At 39.2% G+C, this 20148-nt stretch overlaps 1 protein-coding gene across 1 annotated transcript in view; it reads right to left on the reverse strand.

Moving 5' to 3' along the window:
• The window catches only part of IQGAP1 (IQ motif containing GTPase activating protein 1), a 101919-nt gene that overhangs the window by 43113 nt on the left and 38658 nt on the right, over positions 1-20148 (reverse strand). The window contains exons 6-15 of the mRNA XM_064267169.1: positions 15310-15377; positions 13801-13914; positions 13073-13251; positions 11440-11524; positions 5507-5670; positions 4628-4712; positions 3416-3579; positions 3028-3188; positions 1680-1804; positions 611-774 (exon numbers count right to left, since the gene is read on the reverse strand). Coding sequence (XP_064123239.1) covers positions 611-774; positions 1680-1804; positions 3028-3188; positions 3416-3579; positions 4628-4712; positions 5507-5670; positions 11440-11524; positions 13073-13251; positions 13801-13914; positions 15310-15377 — 1309 coding nt within the window. The remainder of the gene's footprint in view (positions 1-610; positions 775-1679; positions 1805-3027; positions 3189-3415; positions 3580-4627; positions 4713-5506; positions 5671-11439; positions 11525-13072; positions 13252-13800; positions 13915-15309; positions 15378-20148) is intronic.

Here is a 20148-nt window from a genome sequence, read left to right on the forward strand (position 1 = left end):
AAATCTACCAACAGTAGACTATACAACCACACTATGGAATAATATCCAGCAATGAGAACAGAGAAACCATGGCTAAATATTGCTAACATTATATCGGGCAAAAGAAGCCAGACACAAAAAGAGTACATAATGTATGCTCCCACTTAAACATAGTTCAAAAAACTGGCAACTATCAACTGTAGTGTTAGAAATGAGTCTAGTGCTACCAGAGATGGGGCATGGATAAGGATGCAGGATAAGGGACACGAGAAGGCTTCAGAGGTGTTGGAAATGCTTTTTTAAAGTCTGAGTACCAATTACATAAGTATGCTCACTTTTGAAAATTTACACAACTGTATACTTACATAATTTGTACACTTTTCTGGATCTTATAGTTCAATAAGAGACATGTCTACAACAATAAAAATAAAACAAAAAACTACAAAAGAATCAAACGTGTAAAATAGCATGAGCTCTTTGGAAAGTGGCATCTATGTCTCATACCTCTGTATCCCTCCAGTGCTCTGAATCTAGGGATGCCCAGGACACACTCATTGAGTGACTCAAGAGAGACATCCCCACAACTATCTTTGTTCTCTGAAGAGAAAGAAACAATTCTGATGCTGCTCACCTGGGCCTTTTCTCTCTTTGCTCTGATCAATGTGTCTTGGTAGTGTTGGGCCACTTCTGCACGGACACCCTCAAGTTTGGCTGCAGGAATCTGTAAGGCCTGCAGGGTCTTCTGGGCATCACCTTCATCTAGGGCTTCATTAATTAAACCAATGGCTAAAATCCCTAAGTATGAAGGGACAAAAGTATTTTTTAATTAAGAAATTGTATAAATAAATCTTTAAACACACTAACTAATCAAAAATCTACCTGAAGAGTTACCAGGATTCAAACTACAATTTGTCATCTATAATATTAAGTAGCACTGACTGCTATTTTGTTTTTTAGTTTTTGTTTCATCTAAAGTAAGCCCTTTTGTACATAAAAAAGGGTTACTCTTCAAAGCTTATGTCCTTTTGATTTTATTGCTTTAACTTAAAAAGGAGGAGAATTTTGATGAAACTGTCTTTACAGTATACATTCCAATGTACAATCAAAGCCATTCTCAATCACAGAAGAGTCAGAGTTCAGGAATCTTAAAAAGTCACCCAATTCAACATTTTTTATAGAAGATGAGGCTTAAGGACCTCCTGTTCAAGAGCACAGAGCAAACAAATGGCAGACCCAGGATCTAAGCCCAGGGCTCTCTAGTCCAAGCCAGTACTTCTTGCACGACATATAATGAAGGCTAGAAAAGCTCACTCCATAGATGTCTTGATGCTGTGCTACTTCATAAGAATTCCCTTGAATTTACCTGCAGGAATCTGGCCTGGGGACCAAGCAGTAAAGTCATTCTTGTTTTCTTATACCACAAACTACCAGTTATAACAATAAGGGCAGCATTTAAAAATAACAAATGATGTTCAATTCACCTCAAGGAAAATTTAGTTCTTCTTAGATATATACTTAGTCACAGTAACTACCTGGTGTTTTAAAAACAATATCCAACCTTAGCTTTTCGACTTATACTTTTTCAGTCTCTCACCCAAAAATCTTACCAGAAATGGTATTTGGAATCAGTTCATGGAATTGCGCCATCTTTAATTCTGACATTATGGGGCAGGGGTGGTCACGGGAAACAGAATACTCACTCTCATGCTCCTCTTGCACCACCAGATTCACATGGTCCACGCAAGCCTGGATGTCATTCCATGTAATGAATTCGTTATTCTCTGCACGGGCCTGAGCTTTCAGTTTCATCAATTCATCGAGATACCTGCCCCATTACCCCCAACAAAAAAGACAATGAAGCCCAGCATAAAAAAGGGCCTTCAGGATGAATATAGAAGACAGGAATGAGAAAACTAAGGAGCAAAGTATTCGAGGAACAAAGCCAGCTAAGGCACTCCAACAATTTGATACATTCTAGAGGCTAGCTTTGAGATTGGGGAGTTACTCTAAACAATGTGTGAAAATCCAAGGAAAAATACTTATTGTCAACAGCCTGTTACACACTCTGAACTCCAGGTGAGACCAACTCTGGAATCAGAGGCAGCAGCTTAAGCAATTCCAGTAAAGACAAGAAAAGAAGGCCATAACACTAGCTAATAAAGGTAGAAGGAATGATAGATCAACAAGTCATCATTCTGCAACTCATACCTAAAGTACTGATCTAAGTAAGAATTATCAATTGGAGTTAAAAATACTAGGTAAATGGTTGATGGGAAATTGGACATTCTGATAGTGCAAAAAGGGATTATTTCCCGGTGATAACGGAAAAACAAAACTGTACATTGGAAGGACAGGCTCTCTCTCTAATCCAGGGATCAATCTTAGTGTCTCTAATGGTAGGACAACTAGATTTTATATGCCTCTTGATATGAGGCAATATGAAATACACTACACATCACCAAAAATACTGAAATGAATATTGACAAGTCTTTAGATCTAATTTCCAATTTATAAAAATAAACCAAATACGAAGAAGAAACCGGAACTATCCAGAAGATGGAACATTTTGTAGGACAATTGACCCTGTCTCTTTAACAAGTGAATGTCATGAGGAAAGGGCCTATTTAGATTAAAAGACACCTAAGGGACACAACCACCAGACGTAATGCATGGTCCTGAACTGGATCCTGGTTTGAAAAAATGAGCTGTAAAGAACAATTCTAGAACAACTGAGGACATATGAAAAGGGACTACATATTCGATGATATTAAAGAATTATTATTACATTAGGATATGAAATGGTGTTATTTTGCCCATATAACAAATGTTCTCTTTTTTTTAAGAGATGCATACTTATGCATATATTTTAGAATATAATGTCTGCAATTTACTTTAAATGCCCCAATTTAATAAACAATAATGAGTCAAAGTAGGGGGGGAAAAAGGATGACCAAACTAAAGTCACAATGTCAGTGAGGAAAACAGCAGTGCTGATATATGAAAGAGGTGACAGCTAGCTGATGGACTCCACCCACTCTGGGTACCCACCTCTGACAGTTTTCTTCCTCGATGTTGGTAAGGCCTGTGACTGAACTGCTCAACTGTTTCCACACTGTATTCATGTCTCCGGATTCCAACGCCCTATTGATTAGGGCCACCGATGACAACATCTCCACTGCAACAGAGAGCTCAGGATGGGTGAGGCTATGCTGTACAGACAGGGAAAGGGGAGACAGTGAGGAAAGACATTCTCAGATACCAAGGGAGGCCAGAAGATCAATATACCCAAAAGGAGTCTAAGTTTCTGGTAAGAAATTCCACCTAGTCACCCTAAGAAGTGGGTATACTCAACAACGACAACAAAATAAAAAATAGTGGATATTAAATTCACTTCCACCCCATTTTGCTCACCAACAGGACAAGTGCCCTAACTTACTTCAGGACTCTGTTGCTGCAGGGTAGCCAGTTCTTTCTGATAAAGATCGGCAGCAAAGGGATACACCTGGGGCAGCTGGGCTTCAGGATTCATTAGCTCCAAAACAGTCTTCTCAGCAACACCGTTTTGGATGGCAGCATTAATCGCAGCCACTGCTGCCAATCCTAGGTAGACAACAGGAGGTTAGATATGCAGTAGGCTTAGTCCTGAGCAGGGCTTCAAACTGGTTTGTTCTGGTTCAAACCCCTGCTGAGAGTGTGCGTTTCCACCCCAGATATATTGAATCAGCATCTACATTTTAACAAGATCCCCAGGTAACTGTCTAAAACCAAAAAACCAAGCCTACTGCTGAATTGATTTCCGACTCATAGTGACCCTGTAAGACAGAGTGATTCTTAAGTATAATAAATTCTGAGAACTACTGCTCTACTAGTGGTTCTCAGAACTGGTCCCTCACCAGCAGCATTGGCATTGCCTAGGAACTTGTCAGAAATGCATATTCCTCAGCAGGGTTTGGATAGGAACAAACCAGTTCAAAGCCCTGGTCCTGAAGGGAAGGAGATGCCAAGTTTTGCAGAAGAAAATTATATTCTGTGGATAAACTAACAGCCATAAAGTTTGAGGAAGAACTTTTGTCTTTAATAAGAAGCCTCCTAACTGTTCTCATCCATATTTTCTGTCCACTCCAGCTCACCCTGTGTGCCAACACTACTCTCGACCTAAAACACTCTTCCTTCCCCTGGAGCCTAGCATCCCAGCTTCTTAGGCTATAATGACAGGCAATGCATTTCTTTCCAACTTCTGTCTTACATAACTCAGCCCAAAACATCTACAAAATTTTTACCCTAACGACTGTTCCTTAAACATGGCTTTCCCCTTCTGTACTTCTTTCCCCCTTACTGCCTCTCATTAGGAACATCCTTCTCTCCTCTTTCACCGTTCAAATCCACCAGTCCCTACATCTCACCTCTTCCACATGTGGATACCACCCTAACTGAGCATACACTCAATACTCCAGTTCTACTGTTAAAACCATAGGAAGTCTCAAGAACCCTACTGCCACCAAAGGTACCTAAGCAGTTGATTATGGTTTTTTGTTTTGTTTTGGGGAGAAGGTGACAGAAGCTAACATCAGACCCTGTGTTGACATCAGCCACAACTCTTCTCCCCTGCTGAATATGTAACTGAACACCCAGCTGAGAGGACTCTTACTTCTCTGATATTGCTGGGCAGCATTGTTTGCATCGTCCACTCCAGACTGTAGCTCCTCCTTCTGCAGGGGACCAACCTGGCCACTCTGAGAAAAACAAAGAACACTTTGTAAAGCTTCCTCATGCCTATGCCTCCAGACCTTATAGCTCCATATCTCAACAGCAGTCACAAGGGACAGAGAGCCACGGACATAAATGACAGCTCCAGGCTGCATGTAGCCAAAGCGGCGGTCAGAGCTAGAGCCAAAAGTCCTTGCCAAATCTGGAATAGAGTAACTTTCCAGATATCAGTACATTTAAAAGAGTATTTCCTTGAAAAACGCCAAAATTCTGATATAAAATGTTTATACAACCAGTACCAAATTAATACTGCTTACTCTGGCCAACATATGCTGGAAATTTATAAAATGTATATTTGCCCTTATTTAGACAAAAAAGAAAGTCCCTCATATTTGTTCTAAAAAAAACCACGAAGGACAATCCCAGTCTACTCTTACTGCACATAAAGTACTTCCCACAGGAAACTGGCAAGGTGTGGGTTTTTTTGAAGAGGAAATTCCTAAACAAGGAATATAAAAAAATTAAAGTTTTCTCCATTGCCTTTTAGTGAGGGGGTGGGGGTGGGTGGGTGGTTGGAGTGAACGGATGGCTAGGTGAGGCCAAGGGTGCTTTTAAAGAGGATTCACAACTTTGTAACTAAATCAAGCTTAAGACGATGAACACTTTACCTGAGGATTTTTTAAAATCTGATTTATATGCAAAAGAAAGTTATACGAGGTTAAAAAAAAAAATGTCTCATTAATCTCTTCAAAATAACAACATGGGATTCATCAGACGGATGCATACAAACTCTGGCAGGTTCACCTCAGAGTATTTGTACCTGTCTCTTCTGCTGTTTATCACTCAGGAGCTGCTTTAAGTACCAGTCACTGTTCTGTTGCTGCAGTCCTCGAAGCCCCAGAGCTGGTGACTGCAGAGCCTTGAACAACACCAGTGCGTCTCCCTGCTCTAAAGCCAGGTCGATATTTGCTAATGCAGAATATGCTAAGGAGGAAAAAGACAAAAGCTTAAAAAAAAAAAAAAACTATGTTAACATAATAGCCTGGAATATCTTTCCCTCCCTAGAGCCAGTTCCAGGTTAGAGGAACATAATCCAGACAGTCTTTCTTCTGTAGTACCTCAGAAGCATAAAATCTTGGGAATGGAAGAGAATGTTAAAGTCATCAAGTCCAGTGGTACCCAACCAAGCTGTTCATCAGATTTAAAATGCACATGACTGGGTCACGCCCTAGGCCTATGTAAAAGCTTCCAGATGCAAATAGCTTGGCACCAGTATGAGCAACAATAGAAGAAAACCACCAATTTCGACCCATACATGCTTAAATTCCCTCTAAGATGCAAGTAGTTGCCCAGACTATGTTTAAAAAAAAGAAAAAAAAAATTTTTTCCAGAGTACTAAATAAGAGAACCTATCTCACAGGCAATTTGCTATATCTGGACAACTTTGTTTCAAACATTTTTTTTTTTAAGTTCCCACCCCAGTGTTCACACTAAATACATTCAACCTCCTGCCTCTGTGACAGTCAGTTGTTGAGATGCCATAGAGTCAATTTCAACTCATAGCGGCCCCATGTGTTACAGAGTAGAACTGTCCCTGAGGGTTTTCTTGGCTGTAATCTTTACAGGAGCAATCACCAGGCCTTTCTCCCAAGGAACTGCTGGGTGAATTCAAGCTGCCAACTTTTCGGTTAGCAGCCTAGTGCTTAACCATTGTGGCACTAGAGCTTCTTGCTAAATGGCCTTAGCTCCTTCAACCACTTCTTACATAGCAGCATTTCGAATCCCTTCATTATCCTTGTATCTCCTCAATATACTCCTCCCACTGTGGTCAGTGTCCATAAGTCAAGGGCAGTCTGACCCATGCTGAGCAGAACAGGGGGGCAGCCTCCCCCTCTGGAGATTCTCTACTTCTAATCATAGAACCTGGGATCACAAGTGCACTTTAATATCATATCTGACAGTGAGAACCCAGAAATTGCTTCATCTGTAAATGATAATAAACACACTTTCCCTACAGGGTTATTTTTAAGATTAACTGAAATCATATAAACGAAAACCCCTTGCATATTGTAAAATAAATAAGGTATTATTAGGTTGAAAGTCAGAATAAGGTCATTTCTTGTTTCAGATATGATAGCCTCTGTTGTTATTATTGTTACCTGAGTCAGTCCCCAACTCACGGCAACCCCATGCACAAAAGAATGAAGGGCTTCCCGGTTCTGCGCCATCCCCACGATCGGTTATAGACCATGTCATTGTAATCTAAAAGGTTTTCACTGGCTGATTTTTGGAAATAGACAGCCAGGGCTTTCTTCCTAGTCTGTCTTAGTCTGGCAGCTCCGCTGAAACCTGTTCAGTATCACAGCAACAAGTAAGCCTCCGCTGACGCTGGCCAGGAATCAAACCCAGGTCTCCGGCATGAAAGGTGAGAAATTCTATGGAGACACCACTGCCTCATCATGATAGTCTTGATTTTCAGCTTCCTTTTGTTAGGAGAGGAAATAGGGTTTCCCCTCCCTCAGGGACGAATATCTGAGTCTACCACCAAAGTACCAAAATATCAACAGTAAAACACACACACACACAAAAATCAAAATATTTGGGGCATGGGTGTACTTACCTATTTTAAATGTTTTTATTAGTAAAAATCAAAAAGAAAATTACTATATACTGTTAGAAAGAAAAAACAGCCCAAGGGAAAATAAAGTCTCAAACTATAAAGTTGGAGACGGGGTTAGTGGAGAAGAGCACAACTAATAAATAAAACTAAGAGGTGAAAGGAAAAAGAGGTCTAAAAAACTGCTGTGGATGTGTGGTCTATAAAACCAAACCATACCCACTGCCCTTGAGTCGATTCCAACTCACAGTGACCCTATCAGACAGAGTAGAACTGTCCCATTGGGTTTCCAAGGCTGTAAATCTTTATGCGAGCAGACTGCCACATCTTTCTCCCATGGAGTGGCTGGTGGGTTTCAACAACCAACCTTTTAGTTAGCAGCCAAGCACTTAACCACTGCACCACCAGGGCTCCTTGTGTGGTCTATAGACTACTAGTAATGATGCCTTCAATTCAACTGATAACCATACCCACCATAGGGTTCCCTGAGTCATTGCTGCAGGTCTAAGTATCTATTAGCCACATTAACCATCTACATTTTCAACCATAGGAGCCTTGGTGCTGCAGTGGTTAAAGAGCTCAGCTGGCTAACCGAAAGGTCAGTGGTTTGAACCTACTAGCCGCTCCATGGGAGAAAGATGTGGGCCTGCTTCCATAAAGATTTATAGCCTTGGAAACGCTATGCGGCAGTTCTACTCTGTCTATAGGGTCGCAATGAGTCGGAATCGACCTGATGGCAGTGGGTTTGGTTTGGTTTGGTTTTGGTCCTTCAACAATACTTACTGAGCACCTGCTATACGCTGCGAATATAGCAGAAAACAAAACAGACATACGGTGCTTTCTTAGTAAAGGAGAGACAGAGAATGAACAAATACAGCTAACAACCAGGCTTTCTCAAGGTATGCAAAGCAGAATCAGAGTATCTACAAAAGCACCCTGTCAACCGTGCTTTTTCTAGAAGCATAAACTTACACTTAAACAAAGGAAAAAAAAAACAACCAAACCAAACTCAGCATCGTCGAGTCGATTCTGACTCATAGCAATCCTATATGACAGAGTAGAACTGCCCCATAAGGTTTCCAAGGCTGTAATCTTTACAGAGGCAGACTGGTACATCTTCGCCCGTGGAGTGGCTTGTGGGCTCAAACTGCCGATCTTTTGGTTAGGAGCCGACCACTTAACCATTGAGCCACCAGGGCTCCTTTCACTAGTTCAAGTATATAAATATTTAAATAAGCATTTATTAGCATTTATGCTATGCAGATGACAAAGTTTAAAACATGATGTAAATATTCTCACTAAATTTTAATCATTTAACTCTAATTTTCCTTATTCTATTTAACAACAATAAAAAAGCTTTTCTCATTTTTAACTAATTGGCCTGCAGCTTTCTTCTGGGGCAGTGTTAATGGCTTAACTGCTGGTTCCCCTGCCCTGGAGAAAGAATCTTATCTATAATTACATTAAGATAATTCCTGGGACCTCAAGTCCCCATATCTTCCTAGCATACAACTTCCCCTTGCCTCAGACTTTCTCCACAATGAGGAAAAGACTGCCCCTCTACAGGGAATTCGGCCTTGTCCTCACCCTCTTGTCCAACTGAGAACACCGGTGAAAGTTCACATACTCTCAAACATACCTAAAAGCTTCAAGAAGTCAGCATTATTTACTTTATTCTTCGACTGCACCTCATACACCTTGGCTACCTTGTTCTAACCACGCTGCCCTGAAATCCATCTGAATTATCTACCTTCCCACTTCATTTATTTTATTACTTTGCTCCTCTGACCACATGAGAACAACATGAAAGAACACTTCCAAAGCATGTACATATGGTCCTTTCCTCATGTGTTTATAATGGACTCACATATAATTAGCCAGGTAAAGCTACCACGGTTATAAAATCCCAAGTAACATAGTAGGAAAAATCCCTAAGCAAAACCAAAGGAGTATTTCATGCATTCTGTACAGAGGAAATGTGCTTGACTCTTCTCACACAGAGAACCAAATATCAGCACACTCTGGTTTATACTTGCTGACTTATATATCCACCCAGGTACAGCACTCCAAATCACCCATATCTGAAGGGAACTAGTATTATTGCTCTAACCAGAAGGCCATTGCTATAACCTAAATGAAACAGAACATAACGAAATATAAAGGATCCTGGTCAGGATGCAGAACTTCACTTCATATGCAGTCGGTAAAATCTTGTAAGAGGAGCCCTAGGGGTGCAGTGGTTAAAGCGCTCCACTGCAAACTGAAAGGTCAGCAGTTCAGACCCACCAGACCACCATGGGAGAAAAGACCTGGCAATCTGCTCCAATAAAGATTACAGCCTAGGAACCCTACGGGGCAGTTCTGTCATACAGGGTCACTATGAGTTGGAATCGACTCAATGAAACCTAACAACAACAACAGCTCTCTTGTATTCCAAGTATTAGTTCAGTTCAGAAGTTAAGAGCTTCAAATGAACAATGAAGGATACTGATTACTATTATTAACTTGAGCAAAACAAGAGCAAGCCTGGCCCAACTGGTTAAAATCAAATAAGCTTTTCAGTGAGTCTAATCCTATGCTAGGAATTATGAAGATTTCAAAAGAAGCAGAAGGAATAAATAATCTCTAAGGAATTTATAATGAAATCAGAAACAGAGCAAGCAACACAAGACAATGCACAATTAGGCGCAAATTGTGTGGCTTCACCTATAAATGCTGTGGGAGATTTTAAAGAGAAGTATGTTGTAAGCTAGGACAGGCAATGAGGTGAGAACTGAGCTGGAACTTGAGTGATGGGTACCACCTCACTAGGTAAGAGAGGGCCCTGTAGCCAGGGCATCACTGTGTGGAGATTATATGGTAACACAGAGATAATAAGATAATAATACCAGTTATTGAGTACTTACTAAATACTAGGCAACTTACACACATGACCTCATAACCTCCTCATAATTCTATGGTGGAGATGTCCAATGTCATACAGCTCTTCATAGCAGGACAAGAGATTAAAACTCAAGTCTGTACCACTCCAGAGCCAGACTTTTCATGAGTCATGAAATGAATAGAATGAATATGGGAGATAATAAGGCTAATGAGTTTTAATGGAGGGTTGTATACTAAAATATTGCACAAAGAACTCCAATAGGCTATTGTTGCTGTTGTTGTGCACCATCAAGTCGATTCCAACTCACAGTGACCCTACAGGACGGCGTAGAACTGGCCCAGAGTTTCCTAGGCTGTAATCTTCACGGAAGCAGAGTACCACATCTTTCTACCACGGAGCAGTTGGTGGGTTTGAACTGCCTACCTTTTGGTTAACAGCCAAGTACTTAACCACTGCGCCACCAGGGCTCCTTTCCACTAGGCTAGGAATCTACCTTTGATAGATGCAACCGACTATTCTAACAGGGATCATGAGAGAGGGTCCTGGAGAGAGTCAGAGAAAAATGTCAGACTTACTCGTCTGACTGAGACTGGAGTAACCCCTGAGACTATAGCCCCCAGACACCCTGCTAACTCAGAACTGAAGCCACTCCCAACATTTACCTTTCAGCCATAGATTAGACAGGCCTATAAAACAATAACATACATAATGAACATGTTCCTTAGGTCAATCAAGTATATGAGACCAAATGAGCAACACCTGCCCAAAAGCAAAGATAAGGCAGGAAGGGACAGGAAAACCGGACAAATGGAAATGGGGAGAATGTTGACACACCAATGTCACGAAACCATTTGTGTATAAATTTTTGAATGAGAGACTAATTTGCTCTGTAAACTTTCACCTAAAGCACAACTAAAAAAAAAAGAGCCAATGCAGGTTCTTTAGCAGAGGAGTGACAAGATGAAAATTTCTCAGAAGCATGTGACACAGGGTGAAAGAGTGAAACCGTAGCCAAAAAGACCAGTCAGGAATCTACTGCAAGATTCAGGAGTGAGGTGAGGGTCTGTGGAGGACAGGGCAGCTGAAACAGGACATATGAGCACAACACACTGTAAGAAGAAACAGCTCCTAAACAAACCCACTAATGACAAAAAATAAATAAACTTAAACCATGTAATTAGTCTAAGAATAGATCAACACTCATGTTATCCTGCAATATCCCCTGAGGAGCCTGACTCAGGAGTATACTTACCATTGACTTTGTTTATATTGCCTTGAATTTCAGCCTGAGTGAGCAACTCCTCATAAACATCCCTTTCTCTCTCTGAGTTCTCCGTCTGAGGATGAGTAAAAAGAGTAATTAGCTCAGGTGCCTAAGAAGATCACAGAAACCATTTATGCTCCTCCCTCACCCTAACGGAACCAAAAGCAAATACAAGTGTGCCTTAAACACCTTTATAAAGAACAAAAAAGGAAAACTAAAAAAAAAAAACTATCACTTTAATTAAAAAATGAGAAGCAGATCCGCTTGTTCAAGCACAGGGATTCTCACAGAGCTGGGCAAGAGACGCTGTGTTAGATGGGCACTGGCCTGCTCACCTGTGAGGCAGCAGGCACCAAGGGCCTACATCCTGGCCTCACACTGAGCAGGAAAGGGCACCAGATCACCACTCTCACAGCCTCCCACTGGTGGTGCGGGCAGGGGCATGGCGGCAGCTCCTTGCCTGCAGGCGAGTTTGGCACCTATCTTAGGGTTTGTAATGCCTGCTCTATAATAAGAGATATGAAGAATATTCTGAGTGGGGCTGTCTTTGTTTTGTCAGAATCTAGACGTGTACTCAAAGAATTGAGATATTTTAATCACTAGTTTCAACAAGGGATGAGTAAGTTCATATGAAGTCTTAAATGGGACCCTTGGCTCCGGTTTTTTTCAAGTCAGAACCATTCAACTAACTTCCACATAAGCAAATGATAATAAGAGTACACAAGAACATCTCAGCCAGAGAAGCTAGGAACGGAGACGGGCTATAATAATATTTACAGACCATCCTCCAAAAGGTTCATCTTAATTTTTTTAATAATTTATTTTTGTTGTTGCTGTTGAAAATATACACAGCAGAACATACACCAATTCAGTAATTTCTGCCTATACGATTCAGCGACATTGATTACGTTCTTTGAGCTGTACAACCGTTCTTGCCCTCCTCTTCTGAATGTTCCCGCTCCATTAACATAAACTTACTGGCCCCTCCCCAAGCTCCCTATCTACCCTTTTGATTTTCTGTTGTCAGTTTGATCCCATATAGTTCTTTAAAAGAGCACAATGCTAAAGGCAGATGTTCTTTACTAATTAAGCTAAACTATTATTTGGTTTAAAGAAGATTTCAGGGGATATTTTTGGTTTAAGGTTTAAAGATTATCTCAGCAATAGTTTCAGGGGTTCATCCATCCTCAATGGCTCCAGAAAGTTGTCCGTCTTAATTTTTAATGTCATTATCTAGAGTTTTATTTGCACAAAATTCAAGAAGAAAGTGAAGTCAAAACGGAGTCTAATACCAAAAGACTTCATACTGTCTAATTCCATTTATGTGAAATTTTAGAAAAAGTAAACAATACTGACAGAAAGTGGAATGGTAGATGCTTGGGGCCAGGGACAGGGGGTTAGTAGGAGGCAAAGCTAAATCACCCAAGGGCACCAGGGAACTTTTTGGGGTGATGGTTATACGACTACATCCATTTGTCAAAACTCATCAAGCTGTACACTTAAAATGGGTGATTTTATTGCATGTAAATTATACATCAATAAAACTGATTTGTAAAATGGAGACATATCAAATGACGAAAGAATATAATTCAGTCAGAAAACACAAATATCTCGTCTTTACCCTGTTTTTGGCATTTGTCATTTTGTCCTGCTTGGCCTGGTAAAGTATATCCTGGTAAGTGGAAGCCAAGGGTTCTTCAAGATTTACAAGCATGGCATTGGGGTTCTTCAAAGCTGTAAAGGTGTCCGCTGGAATTCTATGGTCAATAGCTTCATTAATAGCAATAACGGCAGCATGTACTAAAAAAAGGCAAAGTAGAGAACATCGAGGTTATACAGAGGATGCATGTTACACGTACGAGCCAACACTGTAGCGTCTCTATTATGGAGCAACGCTCCTTTTCAAGACAGAGAAATAAAGATTGAGGTTGGAGGACTGGCTCCCTGGTTCCTACTGAGCCTAGTCTATTCTTTATGATGCACAAAGCCACAGCTCTACCTGTGATCCATGTTTGGGATGCTGAATTTAGAATCTCACAGGGATATATTCAAAAGAAACTCTTGCAAGGAGCATCTGCTATGGAAATTTACATAATTATCAATCAACATAAAATATCAACTCAAAAAGGCACTGAAGTAATACAGGACTCTCCCGATACTTTTATTTTAATAAAGTCAATCATTTCCAAATAACAATAGCATAGAAGACTACAGCAATGTCTGAAACTACATCTACTGACTTAAACGTGCTGGCAAAATTCCTAATGTCCAAGAACATCATTATAGTATTAATTACTGGAAGTAGAAGCAACAATCCCATTTGAACCCACAAAATTTTTCTTTCCTTACATGCAGCTTCATCCACTGACAGTTCGTTAGCCAGAATGCCTCCAATCTTGCTGAAGGCAGGCATCTGGATCCCATACTTCTCCAGCTCAATCTTCATGTTGTTAATTTCTTCTTCTACAAGAAAGAATTATGACCTAGTTAAGCAAGTTAAGCATCTTTCCATAACTCAGAGAAGGAAACAGTTCCTCAACCATAAAATGGGATAAAATGGCATCTACTTCCTGGGTTGTTATAAGGATTTAATGAGGTAATATATGATAAGCACCTACCCCAGTACCTGGTATATAAAAAAAAAACCACGTACTAAATTAACTATTATTACTATTATCAAAAAAATTATCAAGGACACCAAAAATCACTATAACATGAGAATGGCCCCAAAGGAAACAGTTTTTCAAAACCACTACTTATGGCATTTCCTACAAAGAGTTGATGAATAGAACAGCTTTAAAGGGAGCTCAACAGCAAGCAAATCACAAACTAGTCAGCTATCTTAGTCTTTACAATCAAATCGCTAGCTGCTATGAAACAATTCATTTCTAAGGCAGAATGCCAAATGATAAAGAAAGCAACACATAAGGTTTGGCCCTTGCCCTAAGTCCAGTGGATGACCTCCTTGGGAGGAAAAATATCATAATTAAAAGCTTTACACAGACGAGAGTTTAGTGGGTAGTGAGTAAGTCAATGGTGGTGAAATAATATAGGTAGAGATAGCAATGATGCTGACACAACGTGAAAAATGTAACCAATGTTACTGAATTGTACATGTAAAAACTGATGAATGGGTGTGTGTTCTGCTGTGTATATTTTCCCCAAAAAATAAAAAAAAATAAAAGCTTCATTACCAATATCTAAAACTCCCAGCCTTACAAAACACCAACAAGCTCAAAAGATTTTAATCTATCTTACCCCTAACTAGTATTACCACAGCCCTTTATCTCCCCAAGCCCCTGTGTCTCTTCCTCCTTTAACATTATAAGATCAGAGAAACATAAGCATCCAACTAGAGCAAATACACACAGAAACACCAACTCAAATAAACTAAACTTTTAAAATTGTCATCTTTGCATCTCAGTGCCCCACTCTTGCTCTCCCCTTTGCTTTGTCCACAATAGGGGCTCATCAACTGTTCGGTGGAAGCAAGAAGGAAAGGCTGCTCATTAAGTGTTTTCACTGTATTTGTTGTTGTTCTCAGCTGCCATCGAGTCGATTCTGACTGACAGCAACCCCTATGCACAACAGAACAAAACACTGCCCAGTCCTGCACCACCCTCGCTATATGAACATTTAATGTTAGATGTTAATATTACAGCCAATTTACATATGAGAAAACTGAGCCTGAGATTCTAAGTTCAGTGTTCTTTCCACCACATTAGGAGAAGCAAGGTATTTCATACTTCTTTCATCTCTGTTCCAGAGTATTTTTAAGATCTTTAAATTGGTACTGTTGCTTCTCCAGGCTATTTCCACATAAATCGAGCGTTTCCTGCCAAGTTTATAACTCCTTACCTGTGAAGTCAACCTTTCCATATAGGTCTTGGATCTGAGGAGCCAGGCCTAGTTTGAACAGGTACAAACTAGAAGACACAACATGCAAAACAGTCAGGCTTCCCAGCTGTACCTAGCTAGTGCTCTTAGATTAAAAGGAGAAATTACTATAAAAAAGAACAGAAACATTCTAAACACGGAAAATGCCAGCATCCTACATTATTTCCCTTTACAGTTATAATACTTTACCTCAGACGCTTTTTTAGTTTTACATAATAACATTGTCCTAAAAAATCATAAAATGTAATGCAAAAAGCACTGGACTGGGATTAGACACAGATCCAAATCACAGTTCCGGCACAAATCCAACGTGTAATTAGATGTTAATAATTAATATTAATATAATATTGGTGCAGTCTCTTCATTTCTCTGTTTGCCTTGCCACGATCAGTAAGTTTTAAATAACAAGACATTTTAGAAAAGTCTCATGAAAATGATTCAGATAGCAAATCTTATTTAAACTGAATTCACATAACTCATAGAAAAGTTTAATCCAGGTAATTTAGGAGTTTTAAATAAAGTACAAATTATGTATTTTTACTCTTTAAATAAAAAAAGAAAACTGCTAAGCTCTAAAGTTTCCTTAAGGCAGGGGCAACATAGGTCTTGGTGATCAATGTCTACCCAGAGCCTAGCATATATTAATCAATATTTCAAGGAACCCTGGTGGCACAATGGTTAAGTGCTTAGCTGCTAACTGAAAGTTCGGCAGTTCGAACCCACCAGCCATTCCATGAGGGAAAGACCTGGCAATCTGGTCGCATAAAGATGACAGCCTAGGAAACCCTATGGGGCGGTTTTACTCTGTCTTATAGAGTTTCTCTGAGTCGGAACTGACTCAGTTGCTCAAAACACCAACAATCTGTATTTCACAGATGAATGGAGAGACAAACAAATGTTTGTAAGTCTGAGTTAGGTTAACGGGATTCTAAGGTCCTTCGCAGATTAGAATCAACATAAATTAGAAAGGATCACAAGGGCACTTTACAGTCACCGACATTAGCAAGACGCTGATGGCCTAATAACAAGAAAGGAGATAAAAAATTTATATTAGAAAGAAATGACAGAAACTCAGTAAATGGTCTACAGTCTTTACAAATAACCTATAAACCTCACTATCATCTAAATACGAATATGCACCAGATGTATTACATTCACAGAACTGAAATGAACTTAAATTTCATACAATAAACCCCAAAATTTATACATCCATGGCAGCTACTTAACTACTTGCCAAGAGAAATACAGATATAAATCCTAAGTATATGACTATGTGCTTCTCTTTAGAGTAAAACACTCAAGACAGAGCTACATCAAGTTCTCCTCTCAGAAGATTTTAAACCTACTCAATAAATATTCCAAAGCAAAATAGCTAATAACCTCCTATAAATGTAATGGGTCCCCTTATATATTTATTTTCACTAATACACCTAACTTGCATTCTCATCAATAAGAATATTCTTCTTCCAGACTTTCCTCCTCTTTTATCCTTATTTTTACATAGGAAAGTGGATGCTATACTTTCAGACAGTCCCAGAATGTGAGTTTCACAGCCCCAAGAAAAGTGAGTTAGCTTTTAATTTCTTTCGATGGTAAATTAAAGGTGATATAAGGATATCACTGTCTGCTGAAAAAGGTAGAGGAAGGTAATACACGGGCACTGTCTTTTCTCTCTCTTTAATTATTAGATAGTTATTAGGAGTATTTTAAGGAAATAATGGAGCTATGTATGGAATCATAATGGCTACTTAGATCCTTTTACCCCAAATCAAAAGTACTTAATCTCAAACCTGAGACTTGAAAATCCTGATATCACTTTCCAATCTTTTTGCTCCTGCTCTCCCGTGCCTACTTAAATGCTGTTACGTGCCTATACTGAGCTCAGATTTCTTTTTATTTTCTTTTCTCCTGTTTAAGCTGTACTCTGTAGCAATGAGAGGAAGGAAGCTGGTTTAGCCTATTTGGATTCCAGTGATCTTTGCTGATTGCTGAGTAACATAGAGGAAGTCATAGGCTAATCTCAAAGATTAGTAGTAAAAGTTCTTAAACACAGCAGTTAATTAGAATGCAGAACCTAGCACTGGTCCATAGTCCCCTATTTAAATTCTTTAGACCAGACAGGTTTGAATTCAGAATTCTCAGATTTTACAAAGGTTTTATAGTATATACAGTATTATAAAACAACCCCAGCAAACCCTGGGGCAGCACCTCTAATCAAATACTTTACTTTTCTCCAGAGAAACATAAATAATCACACTAAGTAGATAAATAAAGATTACAATAACCTCATTAATTCTAATCAGATTTTGCCAGCAAATGAGTTTACGCCAAACTTAAACTCAATTTTCAGAGCTTTTAGGCTTTCTGAATTAAGGATAAGGGATTATGGACCTATTAATCCCAAAATCTATTCTCAGGAAGATAAAACATCAAGGGAAATGAAAAGAGTATGTAAATACATTCAGACTAATGGAGAATTGGTGTCTTATCTGTGGGATGCAATCCACAAGAGCAATTCAGTATGACTGAAGTACAGTGACAATCTTTGGAATAATGCCAGTCAAGACTTAAAAAAGGGAAGAAGGGGCAGGGAGGGAGAAAACAGGGAGATAATGCTTTTCTGTCACTGTTGAACTAAAAGGGTGATGGTGCTTCATCTTACAAAGAGAAGAACCTGCCTTGAACACTGCTGTGCTTCTTAGTAAAAGAAGAGGTTCTGAGAACAGTTATAAGCACTTTGTACATATTATCAGGTGTTGCTAACCCATTCTTTAGGAAATACACTACATCCGAATAAAAAACCCTAAATCCCCAAACAGAACACACTGTTCTGTATAATATTTTCTAAGCATAGACTGTGTACTTAAAAGAAATGGACAACAATAGCAGACTTCCTCCCTTTCTCTTCTAACTCCATCATTACACAGGCACAGTTAATTCTTCACCTCTGTTTTAGAGAATTTGAGGGCCTGGGACCCAGCTTACATTTTAGAAAGTGGTGGCTACAGAACTAGTAGAGGAATTCTGCCAGCTTAGCCACTGTACCTACCAAGTTGAGATATCCATTGCAGGTACAGTCTTCACAGGTTATCAACATAGGCAGACCTCATGTAACACTAAGCCAATCACAATAACCAGAATCAATCTATTTGGCTCACATACATATACTTGAAATTGCTACATTCTGAAAATTTCCCTAGATTATCAGCCATTCCTAATATTTATTTTTAATTTCTCATGTTACCATTGTTTGTCCAATTGGAGAGGAAAGATTAAATGCATAAAAGAAACAATATATAACTAAAAGATAAAAAGGAGTTTAGACAAGGGAATGAGCTAGAGTCACTGGAGAAAATTTCACCAAGAAGGTGCGAAATGAGCTAACATGAAGAGTCCTTTGATACAGAGAAAAAAACTTTTTTTTTTTTTCCACTTATAGGACAGACAAACATACCCATGACCTGGGAGGAGGAGGGTGTCACAATAATTTTAACAAAAACATTTACTGATTCTCTACTACATGCTAGGCATCTAAGAACTAAGATACAAAGAAAGTATTAAAAAAATAGTTCTTGCCCCTAAGAAATCCAGGTTAAGAACCGTGTACAAAACTGCTAGGGAAGTACAAAGACTAAATTCTGCCCGACTAGAAAAGAGAAAGAGAAGCTATCAGTGAACAGAACGCATTCTGAGATGTCACCCAAAGAAGAGCATGAGTTAAACTAGGAAGAAAAGAGCATTTCAGGCAAAGGAAACAGCAAACTGAAGACCAACAGCACAAGAATATTTGGCATGTTTGGTGAAAATAGCGGAGTATAAGTACTTAGGCTGGAGATGAGACTGGAAACTGAAAGGAGCAGGAAAGGAGCCATCAAAATATTTTACGGAGGGTCTGATATGATCAAGGCTGTTTTGGAAAGTAGCTCTGGCAGCAGCATGGCAGGAAGCTTCTTAGGAGGTTAACAGACAAGAAGTCCATTAATCCTCAGCTAGTCCTTATTCTTTAGTATGCTTCACACTGATTCCAGTGACGCCAAGGATCTGGCACATGTTTGATAAAGAAATTGGAGACAATAGGTTTTTTACAGGTTGATACACAACATTATGTTAATATGTAACATTTATTAAACACACATACAGGAAAAAAAACAAAAATTTCTTTTTTTTTACAGAATGTTACATAAAAAGGGCGGCCCAAGCAAAGAAATCTCATATTCATATCTCCTTTACCGTCTGCTATCATTACTCACGTCTACCGTCTTCTTCTCTGGTCCTATGGTCATCAAGTAAACTTGTACCATTCTGGAACACTACACTACCATACTATACGATAGGCACCTACTCCTATCCTCCCTCCAAACGTATCACCTCTTCTTTCCAATTTAGTACCTTGTTGATTATAAGAGCCAAAGACGTGGACTGAGTCATCTTTCAGATTTATTATGAAATTGTGAATGAATTACACTGTTTCTGTGCCTATCATATTTGTGTTGATATAAAAATTATGTAATGAATAAATGAATGGCTTAAAAACAGCAAGGACCTAGATGATTAAATAAACTGTAAAGATCAACCTTTTGGTATTTGCTGGTATTATTTGAAGACAATGACAAAATTTGGTTGAACTATTAAAGAATATCAAGAAATGACTTAAGTTTATTTTGTAATTCAGCTTCTCAGCTTGAAACAAAATGGTAAATAATAAAAGTTTTCAAATATATATAGTTTTATCACTTTTAAGAGATTTCAATTAAAGAGACGAAACTTCTCTTTCATTCACTGCCCTCAGTGAAATGCATA

The sequence above is a fragment of the Loxodonta africana genome, chromosome 13 (genome assembly GCF_030014295.1).
Source record: "Loxodonta africana isolate mLoxAfr1 chromosome 13, mLoxAfr1.hap2, whole genome shotgun sequence".
NCBI lineage: Eukaryota > Metazoa > Chordata > Mammalia > Proboscidea > Elephantidae > Loxodonta > Loxodonta africana.